General features: G+C 38.6%; 2 protein-coding genes across 2 annotated transcripts; one reads left to right on the forward strand and one right to left on the reverse strand.

The window, feature by feature from the left end:
• Positions 1 to 391: 391 nt before the first annotated feature.
• On the forward strand, positions 392 to 3,715 carry LOC115812489 (alpha-2,8-sialyltransferase 8F-like). Its single transcript, XM_030774969.1, has 5 exons — positions 392 to 477; positions 1,660 to 1,804; positions 1,904 to 2,016; positions 2,956 to 3,039; positions 3,262 to 3,715. Exons 1-5 carry the CDS (start codon positions 392 to 394, stop codon positions 3,713 to 3,715), a joined length of 882 nt encoding a protein of 293 aa, XP_030630829.1.
• A 4,746-nt stretch (positions 3,716 to 8,461) lies between these two features.
• LOC115812490 (alpha-2,8-sialyltransferase 8F-like) lies at positions 8,462 to 21,700 on the reverse strand. Its single transcript, XM_030774970.1, has 6 exons — positions 21,693 to 21,700; positions 18,689 to 18,775; positions 14,412 to 14,556; positions 13,889 to 14,001; positions 9,024 to 9,107; positions 8,462 to 8,924 (listed from the first exon to the last, which is right to left on the reverse strand). Exons 1-6 carry the CDS (start codon positions 21,698 to 21,700, stop codon positions 8,462 to 8,464), a joined length of 900 nt encoding a protein of 299 aa, XP_030630830.1.

The following is a 21,700-nucleotide window of genomic DNA, read 5'->3' on the forward strand; positions in this document are numbered from 1 at the left end:
ATAAGCTGACATTCAGAACTGATGATGATGTGATAGTCTTGTTTGTAAATGTTTTGTTTCTGGTTTGTTTTGACTCTCAGGAGTAATATGAACAATGCATATTCACAAGTCCATTGCACAAGGCTCCGGCAAAAGTTCCTCTCCTTGAAGACAGTAAAATCGTGAGCTGAGAAAATGTCTTTTCTTCTTAAGTTTTAGAATGACAGAATTATTTAATACGGAGTCTCCTTTTGTTAGCATGAACTTTATGTAGTTTGTAGAGTACCTAAATGATAGAGTGACAGAATCATTTAATATGGAGTCACTTTTTTTAGTATGAACCTTATACAGTTTGTAGAGGTCCTGAATGGTAGCATGACAAAATCATTTGATACATTTTCTTTTTGTTAGTATGAGCTTTATACAGTTTGTAGAAGACCTGAAGGAACTTTTGAGCTGTCCTCCAAAGTCCAATCTTACTCAGCAAGAACTCACCAGGTACTGTGCATGCTTTCTTGTGTTTAACATAACTCACATGTGTACTTATGTATGTGCATTTGAGAGAGTCAAACATTGTAACTTGAAGTAACCAAAAAGGGGAGATAAGTTTGATACAGCATTGTGAAAGTGGAAAAAGAGAAATTTGTTGTGTTCTGCCAGCAAATTAAAAGCCGTTTTGCATACCTGGGGATATACTACATAACATGCAAAATAAATAAATAAATAAAATAAAATGCAAACTGAACCTACTTTTGTTCAGAAGTAATGCGTGTTATTTACTGGAAACTCTGCCATTTCTCTGAAAAACTGTTTAGTTGAGAAGTCAGTCTCTAACTGGAGAGGCTTAAGCAGAGTTGCCCATGATGACAAATTAACATTAACATGTTCTGCTAATGAAGAACAGCTAAATGGCATTTAATTTTACAAGACTGTACAACAATCTACTTTTTTCAGCATATCACAAAAAGACCAACTGACCTCTAAATGTAATGTGCTCATTGTTCACAGAGTTCTGGTGCAGTTTAGCAAACTTTAGAATGACTATAAAGAAAATTCTGATGTTATTTTTTAAAAATATAATACATACAGTCAAATAATGCAAGGTAAGATCATGGGTAAAAAACGTTGCATAAGCAGATATCCCTCCCCGCCAACTTTGAATAACTGGGATGGTACCCTGTGGTGTGTATCAGGATAAAAAGTGACAGAGAAATAGATTCAGATATCTCACATATAAAAGAAACTAAATTTTACTGCTAAACATAAGCCAAGCAAAATTTAAAAGCTTAAGGTCACAGATGATACCAGTTCATGCATGCACAAGTGACACACTAGCTCTGGCTTTTTAACAAAGACATAAAGAAAACAGGAACTGGAATAAGCAGTTGGGTGCATAAAGAGGACATAAAGAAAACAGGAACTGGAATAAGCAGTTGGGTGCATAGAGAGGACATAAAGAAAACAGGAACTGGAATAAGCAGTTGGGTGCATAAAGAGGACATAAAGAAAACAGGAACTGGAATGAGCAGTTGGGTGCATAGACAGGACATAAAGAAAACAGGAACTGGAATAAGCAGTTGGGTGCATAAAGAATATGACATTACAAGTTACATTTAATGTTCTGCATGTTCTGCAAATATATCAAAACTCTCACTTCTCCCTCTCTCTCACTTTCTGCAGAGTAAGACTGTGCACTTGCTGTAATGCAACGGGTACCCTGTACCTAACAAAGCAGAACACTCCTCTGAATCACAGTATCTCATATGAGACTAATGGCAGAGTGAAACGGAGAGTGGATTCAGATCTCTATGCCATGCTACCTGAGGTCAGAACTCGGTGGATCTATTTTGGTCTAGTTCAGATAGATTTTGATGACTTTCCGGACAGCATGCATTTCTCATGATGTGTGTGTGTGTGTGTCTAGGTCTTTCCCTGGAGTGGTGGGAATCTGCGACGCTGTGCTGTAGTGGGAAGTGGGGGGATTCTGAAGAACAGTAGCTGTGGAGAAGAGATCAACAATTCAGACTTTGTCATCAGGTATAGACTCAAATAGCCAAAATTCATCCCTGATGTAGTAGGGCATTTAAAAGATTGTCTCAGTCAGTGACAGCCTTGTGCTGTATGAACCTGTAAACTTGAATGTGTGCCATCCAGCTAGGTTTTGCAGACGTGTTGCACAAATGGATTCGTTAAGGAAGCTTTATGAATTATTCAAATCATGAATGTGCTCAATGAGCAGGAAAATTGAACAAGGATCTAAAGATTGACAAAATAATTTCATGCTATAAAGAAAGCATAAACAGAAACAAGGCGATATGTTTCCATGGTTTTTTTTTAAACAAATCAGTTTTTCTGTTTCTGTTTCCTGTAATAGTCTAACTAAGATTTGCATTTTACCAGCATCAAAGACCATAATAGTACAAACAGCAGCATAAAACATGATAACTTAAATAGTCCTTGTTTTGTTTTGTGTCTACTGATGTAACATTAAACAGTGTTAGGGATCCATGCTATTTTGTCTATCATGCACTGTGTGCAAATGCTGTGAATGAAAGCAAAATGTTAGCAACACAGGCATGTTTCAACATTTTAAAAAAGGACAGCAGAGGAGTCCAAGTTACCCACAAATCAAAACTGTCAAGAACATTCAGTGCAACATCTTAAACTGGAAATATGTAAAAACATTCTTAAACCAAAACAATGCCAAAACCACAGACTTGTGTTCTCTAGAAGAAGAATGTGACACAGGGCTTATTCTTTATTGTCTGCCCTGTCTCTTTTACTGTCACTCTCTCCTTTGTATTTTTTTTCTTTCACGCTTCCATTAAACAATCAAATGAACTGAACTCAAGTAGTAGTTGCATTTAACGTGGTAAGTAAACATTGTGCTGAACATACACACGCACCAGCTGGACTGAATATTTTACTGGAGTTGATGTTTAATCCATTTGATATTCTCTCATTCCCTCTCTCCAGGTTTAATTTGGCTCCAGTAAATGACAGTGATGTTGGAGTGAAGACTGATCTGATGACCATAAACCCCAGCCAGATAAGGAGAGAGTGAGTTCACAGAATGACACACAAATGGCCACATGATTGGGCTTTATGCTGTCCACATGAGCAGGCATACTGATGTAATCTTGCATGATCACAATTATACTTTCACACAAATTCATATATGCAGACACACCTGTGATCTCTCACTCCATCTTATCCTCTGAATGTCCATCTTATTTCTCACATGGATGAATGGGACTTAATGGTTCTATTTGTTGTTCATAGTTACAAGAACTTCAAGAAGGATCCTGGGCCCTTATTGCAGGACCTGTCTGTCTATGGCAAGGCTTCCATCCTCATGCCTGCATTTTCCTACACGTTCAATACAGCTCTGTCTGTGATGATGCATAAAATACTGTGGCCACACCAAACTGTCGTTTTCTTTAGTCCCTTCTACCTTCAAACGCTTCACCGGTTTTGGAAGGGGAGCGGACTGAGGGAGACACGCCTGTCCACAGGCTTTATGCTAACTAGTGTGGCTTTGGAGCTCTGTGATGAAGTTCACCTCTACGGTTTTTGGCCTTTTGGTGTCAACCTGAACCATGAGCCCATCTACCATCATTACTATGATAATGCTCAACCCAACAGAGGAATGCACAAAATGCCTGAAGAGTTTCTGCGTCTGCTGCAGCTTCACAGCCAGGGAGCACTTACCTTGCATCTACAGCCCTGTCTCTGAAACTCCTCACCAGTCTCTACTCTGCTGCTCTGCTCTTTTATTTATGATGTATACAGACTGTTGCTGACTAGACTGTTTATAGACTGTTAACAATTGGTGTTTTATTTATAGTTATCTTTTGGTAAAAACGGTCATCGTCAAATTGCCAGTGTAACTTTAACAATAATCTTCATTTAAAAGGCAGCTGTGGCACAGTGCATACTATCACAAGAATGATCCTTTTCACTAATGTTTGAGTCTCATATTCCAAAAGAAGTTTGGTGGCTTTATGCTCAATTAATGCTACAGTATCTCTAACCATACTTTGGATATAGTTTGTGGATTATTTGATTATCGTGCATGTATGTGTGTCTCTGTGTGCGTATGCATATATGCATATATCATAATTATTTATACATACATACATACATACATACATACATATATATATATATATATTGGCTGAATCATAAAGAGGTAAGAGTGTACTATGATAGAGGAGCTGTTGCTATCATTTTTTTAATGATTGTTGAAAAAATAAAGTTCTCACTCACAAATGTGTATCCCATTTTTTAGTGGATGAAAAAAAAGTTAAATAAATGGTAAATGAATGTACTTGTCATTAGTTGTGTAGCTTGGTGATGGGTCAGTAATGATACAGTGTGCTGTGCTTATGATTTCAACCGCTGCACTGGTGAGAAATGTAACACGTGTGAGAGAGAACACTAATTTGGCTTTTTCATTTGTTTGTTTGGTTTTGTTTTCTGACACCAAATTTAAAAACTTTTTCCATGTTCCCTTCAACTTCTACAAACAATTAAATTAGACAGTGCTAGTTATATTCGACTCTCAGTTAGGACAAGCAAAACTAACACTCGTCAGCCAGCTGATTACAAGTTTCATGTTTCTAACAACCAGGTAGCCTAATAGCTGGATAGTTCAGTAAAATGACAGCTATATAGAAGGGTGTTGGGAATTTAGGAGGCAGACAAACGGAAAAAAACCCAGTGTCTAATTATACTGTCTACTTCTTTTTATACCAGGATTAAGAAAGAGAGGGGAAGGCTGAAGAGAAATATTGTACTGAAACTGATAACTCTGTACTGCTAATAGATGCTGTTAATGGGTGTCAATGAGTAAAATGAGTGAATATACAGTGCTTTCCCCTCCTGCAATATGCACGGCTGAAGTGCCCTTGAGCAAGGCGCCTAACCCCCAACTGCTCCCCAGGCGCTGCGACTGTGGCTGCCCACTGCTCTGGGTGTGTGTGTGTGTGTGTTTGTGTGTGCTTGTGTGTTCACCGCTACCTTGGATGTGTTAAATGCAAAGGTAAAATTTACCCCATTGTGTGGGTTTATTAAGGAAACTTATATTAAAAAACCCCCCCAAAAAACAGAAATGGTCTGTGTAGTACCTCACTGGGATGTATACTTACCTCAGCTTTGTTCTGTTTGGCGCAATCAGACCTAAGTTACATACACCCAACAATGTTTGGGCCTTTTTGGCTTTTATCTTAATGTAATTTCCATTTTTCATTTCCATAAATTTCCACTTCCATGTAAAAAGATCAGTATTAGATAGGCATGTGCATCTTGCATCCAGATTTATTTGAAAATTCCCTCAGTAGCTCTAACTTCTCAAGGTTAATCTAGCCATTAGTCTGTCATTAGTCTGCTGTATCTTGGAATTACTGTCACCACCCTCAGGAGAAACTGACAGCTGAAAACAAATTTATTTTCTACATACTCTTTTCTTTTTTTATTGTTCTTATTGCTCAAAGATCCTTTCACGTTCCACTCTTGAGATACAAGGTGGGGAAATATTATTGTTCTGCTCACCTTTTAAAGCTCATGGATGGAAACCTGTTGGTTAGCTTCCAAATACAACAGACAGCAGCAGAACCAGTTTACACAATGGCCTATACTTGTCTTCGCACCTTTCAGGTGAATTTAAAAAGACTTAACGTCAGCAAACAGAACATTACATGAAAGAAGCAATTACACAACTGCACATTAATTTGTTTAATAACGCAAAAAACATTCCAGGAAGTTATCTTTAAGCTGTTGGCTTTCACACAAGATTTTCATACATTGACTGGATATAAGATACATAAGCCATAGCACTGACAAACTTGTAATGAGTTAGCTGTCTTCGAAAGCAATTCCTTCAAAAAAGTGGGAACTCAGGGTATTTTCAGTGACCATTTCTAAATTTGATGTATTCTTAATATAGAAATATTTATTCATAAAAGGTCTGTTAAAAATGATGCTTCTTTAAAACTGGATTTGAAAAAAGTTTCATGAATTTCACATCTTTGGAGGGCTCTGTCAAGGACCCCAGTAACTTGATTTCAAGCATTTTCAAGTATACATTCTACTGCAATGCCATTTGTATCAGTCATTTTGGGATGAGAAATCTGACTGATTCGAAAAAAAGAAGGCATAAGTGCACAAAATCGTTAACTTTGCCAGGAAAATCTTCCACTATATGGAGGAGCACTGTTTCAAATATGTATATGGGTAGGAGCATTGATGATAATAATTACGTGATGTGAACAGGAATCACATAAACCACACAAAAGGGTCTGGGTTAATCTTTTTCAGGACACCAGTTTCTTTAAAATGTTGTCTTAGTAACTCTATAACAAACCAACCGCTAACTCTATAACAAACCAACCGCTATTAAGAAACTATTTGTTGTTACAATAAAGAAACAAGAAGTCATTGTACGGATACTGATGGCCTAATAATAACCAAATTTAACTCAGATGGCACGATTGTAAGTTGTTCACACAGTAAAAATCATTTCAAAATAATGTGCTTCCTTTTTGACAGCATCAAAAATGCCAAACGCATCATCCACAATTTCCCAATCCTTCATATAGCAGTTCAGTCCAAGTTTATCAGTTCCTCACAGTTCATGGGAGAAAGCGTTAGTACGCCTAGTCCTACTTTGAATAAATTAGACCAGTCCTTCATGAAAAGCACTCACTTCTTCACAAATAGTCTTTTCAAAAAACTATACTCCATAAAAAAGGGGAGGAAGTTTAAATGGCCCGCAAAAAGAGAATTTTCTCAGGGTGAACCCAAAACAGACAAAAGGAAGAAAGAATAGAATCACCTTTCTACAGAATGGAATGCAAAATCCAACACTGAAACTGATGACAAAGGTTGTTGATAATCTGTGAAGATTTTGATGGCCTCCCTTCGCCAACGCGGCTGTGTTTTGTTGGATATTCCACTTTTCTCAGCATTCATCCTGCATGCTGTTTCAATTTGGTGCTAGCATTGGCCTGTTGCGTCTTCCCAGTATACTTGCTCTCAATCACCAACCAATCATCTTTCCCCTGATCAAAATGTATTTCATGCATAACATTCCATTTCCTGATATTATTTAGTTACATTTTTATTCAGTGTGACACTGTCACAGGCCCTTTAGGAACGTTTTAACTTCTGTCAAGAACAACTTTTTTTGTTTGGCTGTTTGGAATCAACTGTTCTTTAACTGAGAGGGCACTAGCTGTTTGCTTTCAGTGAGGTGCTTCTGTTGGACAGTTTGTTCGATAAATCAGTATAGCCAACATCATTTTTCTTCTTTATATTCCGCCAACCCTAAGAGTTATTCTCAATGAATTCTGGCTAAATTAAACAGCCTGAATGAAGATGCATTAAAAAATATCTTGCATCAAATAGTTTGTATCGCTTCCAGTTTTGCTAAATTGCTTAACAGGGCAAAAGAAAAGGTAACTGAGAAGAAGAGTCAGAAATTTTCCAACATGCTGCTGGCAGCAGGCAATTGCTGTGTTGCCAGCTGTTTTGCCAGTCATTCTTCATAGCAGGTGGCCTCATACTTCTAATGTTGCTAAAGCCTATATAAACAAATTACATCACCTCTCCAGGAGCTGCACAGTCGTACAGATTTTTAATCATGCCTTGATTATATTCTTCAAATCTAAGTTCATACAGCAGTAAGACTGTGATGCAGCTGACATAAGATACTGTGTGAATGTACTTCACCTTTGACACAAGGAGCCAATGAAATGACAGTGCCACTTAACAGAAAATGTTTAGAGGGTAGGTAAGCAAGACAATATGTCTGATATGGTAAAGCAACAGGTAATCATTCTGACATTGACAGAGGTCAAAATGCAATGGGTATGAAAAGTGAATGTTTTGTTTCTTTTTAGCCCAAAAATTACAGGATGTAGATTAACTGGTGACTAGATTAATTGTTTTACATGAGGTTATTGTGAACTAAAACAAAAACAGGCCTGACTGGCAATCCTGTCATCATTGTCTTTACCAGATCTTACATATATCATTTGTTTGTAAAGTAAACTATGCTTTGTTGCATGACTTTATGGCATAATTTCAGTACTGATATCACAATACTGAAACTGCTATTATGCCGAGATCAAAATTTTTCTATTCTCGTTTCATTAATCATAATAACAATTCAGCAATTTAAGAACATCGAAACAAGTTCTGCTTATGCAGACACTTGCAAAATATTTAATACATTTTCAAACACATTTGTGAAATAATTTAAACATTAACATTGCCCAACACGTGACATTAAGTACCAAAAACAAAACTAAGCTGATACTCAGTTGACAAGACACAGTAACATGACAAGACACTTTAGCGACATGCTGATGCTTTCTGCTATTTCAGTTGTGCAGCGGCAAGTTAACTAGATTTTCTGAACACTGAGAAAAAGGAAGTCCTCAACCTTTTGTTTTTTTGATGGATTCCGAAAACTTTGAGCTTATGCACATGGCTGTAGGTGCATAGTCAGCGCTCCCTGGCTGTGAAGCTGCAACAGACGTAAGAATTCCTGTGGCATGGAATGCATGCGACGGCTTGGTCCTTTGTTGTCATAGTAATGGTGTGAGATGGCCTGCTGATCCAGGTTGACATCAAAAGGCCAGAAACCATAGATGTGCACATGCTCACAAAGCTCCAAGGCCACATTGATCAACATGAAGCCTGTTGAGAGACGGATCTCTTTCAGGCCACGTGCCTTCCAGAATCCATTTAGTGTTTTTAAGTAAGATGGACTGAAGAAAACCACCTTCTGCGGAGCATTGACTGAACGGAGAGCTTTCAGGGTATTGAACGAGATCTTAGTATTGAAGGTATAGGCAAACGCTGGTAAAATAAGTGAGGCATTGCCATAAATGGACACACGTTGTGCCAGCTGGTCTGGCTTCTTCGGCAACTTCTTGTACCTACACAAATCCAAAAGAGTGAAATGTTATGTACACACAATGTGCAAACAAAGAAGCAGAAAAGAAAGCAATAAGACAAGTCTGTGTATTTTGACTCACCCCACTCTAATCTGACTTGGATTAACAGTCACCAGGTCACTTTTCAGCCCAACGTCACTGTCATTAATGGGAGCCATATTAAACCTGCAGAAAGAAAGACATCATGAGAGAGACACACAAAAAGGCAGAGACAAGAGGTGGGAAATAAAAGGAATATCACCTCAACATGCACACTAAAATCAGAATGACGGGATCTCACACTGGCCAATGTTTAGTCAGCGGACTGAGTAAAGGTTTGCCCTTGGACATGAGGTCTGCTCATTCTTTGATTTAAAAGAGGCAGGATTAAGCTTAAGGTAATAAGTACATTTGATTCCAGCGGAGGACAGGTGAACACAGTCATGACAATTTTTGCTCTGACCCAGCTCTGCAGTGAAACTCCTCCTAAAACAACCCACAACAGCCTCCCAAAATGCATTATATTTATAGCCCCAATTCCTATTATGCCTCTACCCAAAACACCCAAAAAGTGACAAACACAGACAATTTGTTTCACTTATGAACAGACAAACTGAAAGACAACAAGTCTGAAGGCACTGCGCACTGATTTACAGTATATAGCAGAAGTGAGTATGTCCCTGTGCAATATCACTTAAATATCAAATGATTCAAAATTGTATCACCTCTCAATAATTGCATTACTTTTTAAGTTGAACAGTAGGGTACTCTTATGTAACATTAAATACTAACAGTTTAGATTCACAATAACTCAATGCAACCAAAGTCAGTACACCTCTAATTACTGAGATTCAAATCCTTTATTTTTTTCAATACTTCATATGATCACCTTTATTTTTGATGACAGACTCATGGCATGGAGGACACCAGTGTTGCACAAATTTTTGGAGAGATGTTCTGCCATTCCTCAGAGGCCGGTTTTTTCAGCTGCTCTTTACTGGAGGGGTTGTGTTGCTTTACTTTTCTCTTTAAAATACCTAAAAGGTGTTCTATTGGATTCAAGTCAGGTGACATACTCGGCCAGGTCATCGTTTTCACTTTTTTCTTCTTTAGAAACTCTTGCGTGGTTTTGGGAGTGTGCTCTGGATCATTATCATACTGGAATATTCCTCTTCTGCCAAGCCTCTAGAGACTGGGAGTCATCTTGTCAGCCAGTGTTTTGGTATATCAGGCATTCACGGAGACATTTATAAATGTCATCTCCCTAACACCTTTTGCACTCATGCAGCCCCCTGTTGTCACACTCCTATTTCCGTGCTTCACTGTCGGGACTATGCATTCACTGTGGTGGTCCAGGCCAGGTTCACGCCAAACATGCTGGACCCCATTTGAGCCGAACAAATTTATCTTGGTCTCATCTGACCAAAGAATGTGCTCCCAATATTCATCAGGCTTCTTTTCATGTTCTTTAGCAAAATTTTCATCTTGCAGTTTTATGCCAAAGAGCAAGCAAGGGTTTTTTTTTCTCAGACGCCATCCATAGAGGTTGACGTTATGCAATGTCCTTCACGCTGTCTGAGCTGTCACAGAAACTCCGATTTCCATCGATAACCCCTGTGCCAAGTCTGAAGCACTTGCCCATCTGTTTTTCAGAGCTAGATTGTGCAAGTAGCGCACTGTCCACAGTGTCATTTTACAAGGACGGCCACTGCGCCTCTGATTAGTGGTACTGTGGCTCATTCCATACCTCCTGATTACTGCTGCAACTGTGTTTCAACTGATTTTTGGTTGATCTTCCTGTATCCTTTTCCATCTTTGTGAAGGCTCACAATCAGATTTTTCAGCTCCTCCGGCAATTCTTTTCCAAGTGGAGCCATGATGCAGACATGCAGATAGACACAGCCCATAGGTCCAAAACTGAGAAAGTTCTGGAGTTCACAGGTCATTTTATAACCATGTTCATGCAGTTAGGCTAATTGGAAATCATAGGTGTACTCAATTTTGTTTCAGTGATCACAGGTTTTCTAACTTGTGTGTCAGTGATCACAGGTGTATTCACTTTTGTTGCACTGAGTTTCTACTTTGAGGCCTGTATTTTCAACATAGTCTTTCTAAAATATTTGTTTTTGATTGTTCATAAGAGGAAGTACTCCTACTTGTCAACTTGTCAACAAATAATGCAATTATTGAGGGGTGATTTAATTTTGGATCGTTTGACATTTAAGTACTATTGCATGGGTTTGTACTCACTTCTGCTGTATACTGTATCTGCATCAAATGGGGACAAGCACAATCAGTTCCTATGTATGTATGCTTCATAGAAAACATATAACCAAACACTTGAAGGGTGCAGTGTTACAGTGTTCATTTAGGGTCATTCCGTGTCAAATCAGATAAGGTTGTTGCAGCTCTGTCTCAGTTTTTGTCTACATCATGAATGGGTCGCACACCCAAGGTTTCTGTTCAAATCCTATGTCTTCATATTTTTTCAGCCCTTGATATTATTTCATTTTTATAGCCTAAAAAACGCCTTATCTGGGAGGCCATGTTTGAGCATTAACACCTTGACAAGTACTGATCCTAGCCTCACCAAACTTTACAGGATGCAAGACAAACATGTTTTCTGTATGCCAAAACCATTAAAAGCCTGTACTGCATGCCATTTTATTTTTGTAAGGCCCTAGATTTGTAAAGAGGTGCAGAATTCCTAAACAAGAGTGATATTGAGGGTACTACAAAATCATTTTTATGCACCCATATGGTATCAATCATTATTTTTTTCTGTAAATACAATCTTTTACTAATTTTGTGCCAATATTTGAGGTCTCTACCACCAACGGACCTGAAAATATTAAGAATAAACCAAGGCCTGGTAGCATATTTTGGCCATTTTCATGGGACCAAAACAGTATGTGGGGTATCTAGTAGGAACATAAAAATGTACATGGAAATTGCTTGATGTATGGTTATTAAGGGTACAAAGTACCAGTGTCTTCCCGTTTTTCCTTCATACAAAAATAGACACAGATTTGAGAGATATTTCACCTATGGCAGAAAATCCATTTCAGGATTACATTTTTTTGCCTCAGTATCTCCATGAATATTGCATTCTTGTGTTATAGGAATTGTAAGAAATAAAGGATAAATGTTTTCGGTATGTTCACTTGAATAGAGGGCATTTGAGATGGGAATTGTGTCTCTGGTAAGGTCCTGGATATTGAAAATAAATGAATTACTTTGATAAAACGTCTGGTATAAGGAGGGGTAAGTGATATCCTAAATGGCTCCAGTGGGAGTATCTAAATGTGTTTCCACATAAAAGGTTGGGTGTGTATATACATGTAATTTTACAGTATACGTTAGAAAGCTATACATGGAACTTTCAGTTGTACTGATATGCATGCTGAAACATGTCCACACACTGAAATCATCAGTATATGCCCTTAAGTGTTATTAAGCATGAGAACATATTTTCCTGGCGTGGATCTTGTTCATTCTTGTCCTGAAAATATATTGTGCAAAATATTTGGGTATATATATCAGACTGGCCAGTATTAGGGAGCATTGCCATTAAGCCCATCTCAGGTCACTGTCAACCATGGCCACGCTACCACCTCGTTCCATTGCATCTCTTTTGGATTTGTCACAAAACTTCATACTGCCGTTCCTCTATCATAGTGAAGAATACAGCTTGCATTAATGACCTATAGTAAAATGAGCCTACAGAAAACATGTATTTCTTCACTCCAATCAATATTTCAGAGGCTGGGACACACATTAGAGATAATAAGGGAAGACCCTGCTTCTTCATTATTATGGATGTTTTTTCTTCTTAGAGGTAAAACAATGCCTTTAACCATGTGCATTTATCTATGAACGGAACATGGAAGGACATTGGCACTTTGTACACTAAATGACCATACATTGAGCAATTTCCACATACATTTTCATGTTCCTACTAGCTACACCACATATCATTTTTGTCCTATGAAAATGACAAAAATGCTACCAGGCCTTGTTTTATTCTTAATAACTTTATGTCCATTAGTGGTAAAGGCCTCAAATCCTGGCACAAAATTAATAAATGATTGTATTTGAAGAAAAAATAATGAGTGATACCATATGGGTGCAAAAAAAAGGGTTAATAATACCCTCAATATCACTCTCATTTAGGAATTTTGCACTTCTTTCCAAGTATAGGGCCTCATAGGAAATCAAAAGGGCATGCAGCACAAACTTTTAATGGTTCAGTGATACTAGGAACAGTCATACTGAGAACTTGTTTGTCTTGCATCCTGTAAAGTTTGGTGAGGCTAGGAATAATACTTTTAAAGATATTAATGCCCAAACATGGCCTCCCAGATAAGGCATTTTGGAGAGTGTAAAAATTAAAAAATATCAAGGGCCAAAAAAATATAAAAACATTGGACTTGAACAAAAATATTTTACATGCTTTAGTTTTGGGACCCAAACATTACATAGACAAACTCTGAGATGGTGCTGCAACTACTTTCCTGGATTCTGTCTGATTTGACACGGAGTGACCCTATTATTCTTTTGTCCATAATGTTTTGCTACCTGCCTGTTCACTGATTTAACAAGTCCCCCAACTACGACACAAAGCTGAATTCATCAGCTCAGACAAATACTGTTCTCATTTCACTATGTTACAGTTTTGTGTGAAATACTGTCCCACAAAGGCAGAGAGGAATAATTACACCAAAAGTGAACGTGAGAAAAAGGGTTTTTATCTTGACAAATATGTTGCATGCAATAAATTATAATTCTCTCTGACAATAGAGTATTACTTAACAAAGACAGCTTCTTGCTGTCTCAGGCCTGACCAGATCTCTATGAAGGGGAATGTCCTGAGCATGTGTCTTTTTAGCTGTGAAAAATGGAACCCTGCTTTTCAGGTGGTAATATGATGGAAGAGGTAAGAGAGGATTTGGGGTATTTGAGTCTACCTGATGACAAAATCTGCACTGTCAATTTGAGCTCCACAACTGCTGTTCTTCAGAATACCTCCACTGCCCACAACAGCACACTGCCTCAGATGAACACGACTCCAGGGAAAGTCCTACACACACACACACACACACACACACACACAGACAGACAGACAGACACACACACACACACACACACAGTAGTTCAAGAGTCAGTAAATTCTTGAACTCTGGTGAGACATTAAGATACAACACACAAGGAAAGTAGCTTTCATGCAAGAAAAGACAAATTTTTGTGACCACCTAATTTTTTCCCCCCTCAGACTAATGTGTTTCTGTAATTAGTTAATGTGTTAACATTCTTTTGAGGACTGTTTCTTTGGTTTGTTCAAGTATTGTGTGCAGTTATGTCTGCAAATCAAATTTCCCAGTTTAAGATAACAGAAATAGAGTTACTCAATTACGAACACATGTACACACACTTATAGATATATACTTGAACTCTTAATCTCTCAACCATTGGTATGCTCTGCGTTCTGACCTCAGGTAGCATGTTATGGAGAGCTAAATCCACTTTGTGTTTCGCTTTGGTGTTGGTCTCATACTGGATTGTTTGATTCAGAGCAGTGTTCTGTTTTGTCAGGATCAAAGTTCCGGAAGCATTACAACAGAAGTGCAGTCTCACCCTGTAGAAAAAGGGAGTCAAAAGTGATTTGTCTTGAACATTAGACATGGAAGTCAGGAATGGGGAGATTTTAATGATAGAGGAAAAAGGCTGCAAGCTGTTCAATAATTTGATACTTTAGGCGCTTTCGCACCGGAGGAACTTTTCCATAGTTCTTAGAACTATTGGAGAAAGTACCCCCTTTTTCGCGTGTTTGCACCGCAGGAACTTAGAACGATCATAGTTCTTAGAACGCCGTTTTGAGGGGCTTTTTTTAGCTCCTACTTCAGGGTAGGTACTTTCGCAGCACAATAGGAACCTTGTGACGTAGGTGTACAGCTATTGGTCCAGATGCAGGTATACGATGATTGCAACCGCCATTTTTAAAGGTCCGTACAAAACATAAAGTCTTAGAGCATATTACATTTAGTTTTTGATATTCATGTCTTAAAATGTCTGGAATTGTAGGAGGGGAGACATGGTTTTTATGTTTTATTTTACCGGTATTTTATATCCCCCAACAATGACCATTTCTGCAACGTCCAATGTATATTTGTACATTGAAGAGGTAGCGTACACTCCGCTTCGGTAGGTGCTTGTGTGTCCGCTTATGTGGCTGTGATCCGCATTTTAACTTAAAATAAGAATGTGTTTACCCAGCTTACGATTTGAGGGCTGCGGCGGGGAAAAAGGAAAAAACCCACGATGCTGCGAGCAAGCGTCAGGCACAAGCGCTATGCTTACACCCGAATAGTACTATCGAGTCATTCACTGCTACTGCGGTGGTAAATGCATAAATGCAGGGGGACATTTTTTTTTCCCATTGGACTGGGTCTAGCGCTATACAGTTTTATTTTCGTTAATGAGAAGGCAGTTATATGTTATCTAATGTGCACTCAATATTTCTGTCATTCAAATTCAATAAAACTGGTTAATTGTGTATACTGTAGTCTAGTTTGTCGATTTCTTTTGCCGCAGTAATGGCATTTTCCTTTTGGAGGTATTTAAAAGGTCTTAAAAGTCATTAAATTTGTACTTAAAAATGTGCAGCTATCCATGGTTAGTCGTAAACAACAGCTCTTAGCTACTGTACCGTCGGCCGGCTTATGTCGCTTCAGTGTTCCTACTGGCGGTGCGAATGCAAACAGAAAAAGGCCCTAGAACGTATATAGTTCTAGGGGAAGCTCCCCAGGGGGTAGTTCCTATCAAATGAGACCATAGAACTGTTCGGTCCGAAAGCGCCTATTGTTCTATCCGGGAGACAAGAATAATGGTAGATGAAGGACGAACAAGAACTAGACAGTTCCAGTTAAGTAAAACAGCCCTTCATTAATCCCTGGAGGAGAAATCCAACTGTTGTAGCAAGAATACAAAATGTAGTGTAAAATAAAACGTACTGTGCAAAAGATGCTAAGTTAGTGAATTTTGTGATGGCCCATGGTGCTGAGTTGTCACCAAGTTCCATGGGGAACAAGCCTGCAGTTGAAACACTAAAGAGGCATGGATGGCTGCTGGTTAACCAGCACAACTGCAAAAAGCAGAAAAACTCAGTAAAAACTAAAGTCTGGTTAAAGAAAGAGTAAAGTGTGCTGTGGCAGGACTAGATAAACATCTCTGCCCCGTTGTCCAGGCTCTGCGGAGCTGGAGACAGCTGCCAACAACCTAGTGGACTAGAGGAGATAGCGTATGGAGACCAGCTGAGGGTGCAGGTCTCTTTCTGGTTCCCCAGTCTGTTGCTAAGCACCCACTGCCAGCTGAAAATGTTGCCAAGCCACCACTGGAAGCAATTGCTGCCTGCTCCATAGATCAGAGGAGAAACACTCTCTGGCTGAGCAGGAAACACGGGTTTCAATCCTGGCCAAAGTATCCCAAAGCTGGCTGCATTACCCGCTCCTTTCTTCGCTGAGCTGATGAAAACCTTAAGGCTCTAGATTTGCTCTAGACCCCCCCTGCACAGAGCACCTCCAAACCAGGACCTCCTCACACTGGTCCCATGGCCCTTGCACCTTGGTCCCATGTTGTCACTCACTGTGTAAAATAAAGCACCTCTTTTGGGGTTGAATGGCTACCTGACTCACATTTCCTTTCTACCCTTTAACAACTTATATAAATAATATTCATTTTAATAATATTCAATAAGTATATAGGGGTCCTATATATTGGAGGGGGGGGGGGGCGGTCACAGCTGGCTGAGACTGGGCTGGAAGGCTGTGCTGAACAGTCTAATGACTGTTGGCACAAAGGAACGCCTGAAACATTCCTTCACGTACTGTGGGGGGACGAGTCGATGGCTGAAGGTGCTCCTGTGCTGCCTCAGCTCATCGTACAGTAGGTTCAAGGGGTTAAGTAGGACAGAGTTTGTCTTTGCCCTCATCCTCCTCTCTGCAACCTCCTTCAGACTGCCCCACTGTAGTCCAACGACAAAGCTGGATGTCTTCGGCAACTTGTTATGCCTGTTTGCTTCAGCAGTCTTAACCCTTCTGCCCCAATACACCACAGCAAAGAAGAGTGCACTAGATACTACCAACTGTCCTTTTCTGTACAGTGCCTGGGTGTTGTGTGACCGATCCAGTTCATTTTTTAAGTGCACAGCAAGGAACTTAAATGTCACCACCATCACCACCCACTCACTCTGGATCATGACAGGTGCCAGTGGCTTCCTAGGGAGTCTACCACCAGCTCTTTGGCCTTGCTGATCTTGAGTTGCAGGTTTTTATTGTTGAACCATCTAACGAAGCTCTTCACCAGACATCTGAATTACTGCTTATTCTGACTGATGGAACCAACAATGGAGAAGTTTTCAGAGAAATTTTGGACATGACATGAGCCAGAGTTGTACTTAAAGTCTGACGCGTAAAGTATTAACAGAAAAGGAGACCATCATGTTGCTATCTACCGCATCTGACAAGTTTCCCCTGTCGGGTGACATAACAGGCCCTATATTTGAGCGAGTCTGTAATCCAGGCCACCATGCCATCATCTACCTGCATCACTGAGAGCTTCTTTCCAGTAGGAGGAGCTGGTTGTAGTTGTAAGTGCTGGAGAAATCAAAAACTATGATTCTCACAGAATCTGCTAGCCTCTCCAAGTTACTCCAATTGTGAAAACAAAACCAGAACAGTATAGTGCCAAGCAGCATTAAGGGGTGTCACACAGGTTTAGGATACACTCCACTCAAAGTTCCTGACTGGTGATTGGTAATAATACCAGTACTAATATTGAGTTATCATCATCATCCCATAGAAAAGCATTTTTATCCTCATAGGAATGGTCTCTTCCAAAATGCCAGCCATAACCAGGTCACAAGTGGTCACAGGGAAGGTTCGATAAGCAAGAAGAACTAAATCAGTGATATAAAATGCATCTTAGTCACAACAACTAAAACATTAAATTAAAAAAAAATCATTTATAGGCAGAATATCTAGTTCATGAAAGCTATGATTTGTTTTGTAGAATCTTGTTAGAGGTTCAGCTGATGAACAAAATGGTACTGGCATTTCGCTGATCTGAAAAACACAGTAGAAGATTGAAGTGTTTAGGCCACTTGCACAAAAAAGAATAAGTGCTGTCATTGATGATGCTCTGCTGCAGCATATGAAAATGCCAGGATTTCACAATGGATTTCAAAGCTGTGTGGCTGCATTGAGATATGTCAGTTTGAAAAGTACAGCTCTGAACTGATGGTACCGCTAGAAATGGTACAATTCACACCAACACCAGTGTGCATAATATTGCAGTGATAGTCTATCATTAAAAACCATCATGCAGTCATGAGTTAGCACAGATTCATGCTACAGAGGAAGAATATTTAGATATTACTAAGAAACTAACAGATACATTTTGGCACTCACACAAACCTCTGAGGAAGTAAAGAGAACTTTGGCAATGTGCTAAAGAGGAGCAGAAAAAGTGAAAAAAAAAAAATGGAAAAATAGTTTGCATTTCACTCAACTCATTTCACATGCAAAGAAACAAATAATGAAAGCCATCTTTGATTCAGTGATACATTTGCATGTTCTTTCCTGATAATTTATCTGATAACTGCACAGGTAAGGGCTGTTGTCATCAACATGGGTTGTCTACAGACATACAGAAAGCATGTGCGAGCACATAGATGCACACAAACGAACACACAAAGACACGCCCACACTCACCTGTTCAGTTCTTGTTGAGTGGTGTTAGTTTTGACAGGACAGCTCATAAGTTCTTTAAGATCTTCAGTTAACTTCTTTATGTCGATTCTGAAAGCAAGAGACAATTCAATACAGTACACAATGCATACTATTTGAAGACAAGCCCAAACAGGTTGATTTACATTGTATCCATCTTATCTTTCTCAAGCCATTTTAAAAGCTGATGTAGTCATTCACTGAAAACTCATGAAAAAGAAACATTGCGCTTTTAAAGTATGTAAAAGTCTCAAAATGCAAATCAAGTACAGTTTAAAGATGGTCCTAACAGCACAAGAATCAGAGAAAGAGAAGAAAGGCTGCTATTGTATTTGGTTGTTTTATTTTGCTTAAGAAATGCCTAACCCTGAAATGACAAAACCAAATGTAAACGTATGAATTCTTCATTGAAACACACACCCCCTTTTTTTTTAAACCAAGCCCTAGTGGAATAAAGTGAACGTCACTGCTAGTGAAATAAAGTGAACGTCACATAACACACCTCTTATATGGTATGAGAGAGAAAAACTTCTGACGAAGCCTTGTGCAGTGCAGTTCCGAGAAAGCATTTTCCACCTCGTGACTAAAGAAGACAGAAGAGAGAGTGTGACTGTTTCACAGCATTTACTGCACACATGACCAATACAACGATAAGTAACATTCCAAATAAGAACATTCCATTCACATGGCAGGACTTTGTTGAGAGACACTTTATGGTATATGACAGACAGTAAAGCAGATAGGGGTGCAGGCCATCATTTTTTAATTCCACATTTTTTCTGAACTAATTCTGTTTATTGTCTAGCAATATGTGAGGCTTGTCATTGGATGTGTGCAGTGGGACCATTATTTGTATCTGTATTTGTTGGGATGATGAAATTATTTGTATTGAGATAGAAACCAGGCGTAGATGGGGTTTAAGCCAGAAGTTTAGTTTAGTTTACTTTGAAACTAAAAGAAAAGCCTATTTCTGGATTTAAAACCATTGCCATTTATAGTTGTCATATATCGTGTAGTTTTATCCCTTTAATAAAACCAACCAAGCTTGGAAAAATCTCTCATACAGTAAAGTTGAATAACAATGGCCTGAATAACAGTGGCATTAGGTTGGACAACAGTAACCTGTAAAATATGTACACATATTCCCTCCACTACCTCCTTAAAATGAGGGACACTTAACCATCAGAAAAATGTTTTAAAACATGAAAAATGTTTATGGGACATTGAAACCTTGCATAATAACAAACCAACCATCAACACCAACATCCCCATCCGCTAAATCTGGAGACTGTACTGGATACAAGAATGTGTTTAAAATTATGCAATGCTGAAAAAATCTTGAACTAAGCACATAACTGAAAGTGAACAAAAACGCAAAGCCAGAAAAAAACAACAAAAAAAAACATAAACGCATTTAACCTCAACACAATCACCATAAACTTTTGGAAGCACGTTTTTTTTTAGTTATATATTTAAAAGTTGATGAAACGTGCAAAACAACAACAAAAAAATTTCAACTCTGCTTGTAGCCAATGTGCTTGTATAGTGGGAAAGAGTAGCGTAATACGATCGATCATGAAGCCTGCCAGGAAACTAGAGTAAGAACATTTAGAACATGACAGTCAATGTTTATGTAGGATATGGCGTCTGTTTATGTTGCTCTTCTCATTCTATTGGTATGTTTCTGCATAGGGTATTCAGCATTAGGTACACCAATATCCAAATATTGTTTGCTTTTTTGTTCAATAAGTGGTTACAGAAATGTTTTGATATAGTTTTAACTATTACAGTATCCACGGGAATCGTCTCTGCGGGCTCTGAAATCATGGAAGGAATGCAGAACACTTTTCTGAAGAGTATATTCCAATCACAATGGTCAAATATCATTGTTTTCATGTTGTAACAATGCTATCTGTGCCTCGCCTGATTTACTTCTGTACTATTTTGAAACAACGTCAATAAAAGCAACTGTAATATCATGATAAGATAATGTTTGAGGTGTGTGCTGAGACGCTGCTTTGTTATGAACAGGCTTTTTTTATTGAGTTATTTTATTTTTTGTGATAAGGCAATATTTCCAAATAAAAAATGTAAATAATACCTCAGACTAATTTGGTTCACTTAATTTCATACGGCCTAAACGCAAAGTCTATAATCTATCTTCTCTCTTTCCATGGGTAACCTCAGCGAAATTATCCGTAAACTAGCTATGATTGTAAAGAGAAAAAAAAAATCAATGAACCAGTGTCCTTCGGCTCATACACACGCTAAATCCCACTCTATGCGTTGGTTATATTCATGTGCTTACGTCTATATCACACCGTGACATTACGACATTGACTCGAATCGAACCAACTACAAAACCTGATTTTACTCAGCATTTACACCACAGGATCATAACTACAACATTCTTCCTGCTGTTTGGCGAATGTACAAATATCAATCCTAACGTTCAAATGCTTGTCAAGTGTAGCTGTGAACTTGAACACGTGAAACACTTGCTTGGAACACTTTTTAAATATAAGAACATGTATAGCCTACTTTAGATTCAAACATAATGAAAAAGGGGATTACTTGCCTTGAAAACTGACAAAAGAGAAAACGATTTAAAAGAAAAAAAAAAAAGATGTCACTGACAACTCATTTTCAAGGCAAAAATGTTCATGTAGCAGAGACTAACGTTCCACCTGCAGTCACTAATCCGGATTTAAAATCATTCCTAATGGGGCATTTAACTAGAAAAACGAATGGTAGCAGAGACATTTATTTTAAAACCAGAATTCATTTAATCAGTCATTTCACAAATCATTAAAAAACAAAAACTCTTCGGAGACTGTTGCCATTTATGCTGAGGGAAACACACACCAAAAATCCTTTATCAAAAAGTTTCGCCACACACGGACCACCAATCACTCTAACTCAAACACCTCCCCTGGTTTTGTTGGAAATGACGGCGAGAGATAAAGAACATTCAATTTGTTAAACTCACCTATACAT

This window comes from Chanos chanos, chromosome 5 (assembly GCF_902362185.1).
Source record: "Chanos chanos chromosome 5, fChaCha1.1, whole genome shotgun sequence".
Lineage (NCBI taxonomy): Eukaryota > Metazoa > Chordata > Actinopteri > Gonorynchiformes > Chanidae > Chanos > Chanos chanos.

Bases quoted from the DNA above. Each gene is read 5' to 3' on its own strand.
- LOC115812489 (XM_030774969.1), top strand. From the start codon at position 392: ATGAGCTTTATACAGTTTGTAGAAGACCTGAAGGAACTTTTGAGCTGT. The intron at 478-1,659 runs GTACTGTGCATG...CACTTTCTGCAG, and splicing joins ACTCAGCAAGAACTCACCAG to AGTAAGACTGTGCACTTGCT. The intron at 3,040-3,261 runs GTGAGTTCACAG...TGTTGTTCATAG, and splicing joins CCCAGCCAGATAAGGAGAGA to TTACAAGAACTTCAAGAAGG.
- LOC115812490 (XM_030774970.1), bottom strand. The intron at 9,108-13,888 runs GTAGACTCAAAT...TTCTTTCTGCAG, and splicing joins AGTGCAGATTTTGTCATCAG to GTTTAATATGGCTCCCATTA. The intron at 8,925-9,023 runs GTGAGTCAAAAT...GGATTTGTGTAG, and splicing joins CCAAGTCAGATTAGAGTGGG to GTACAAGAAGTTGCCGAAGA.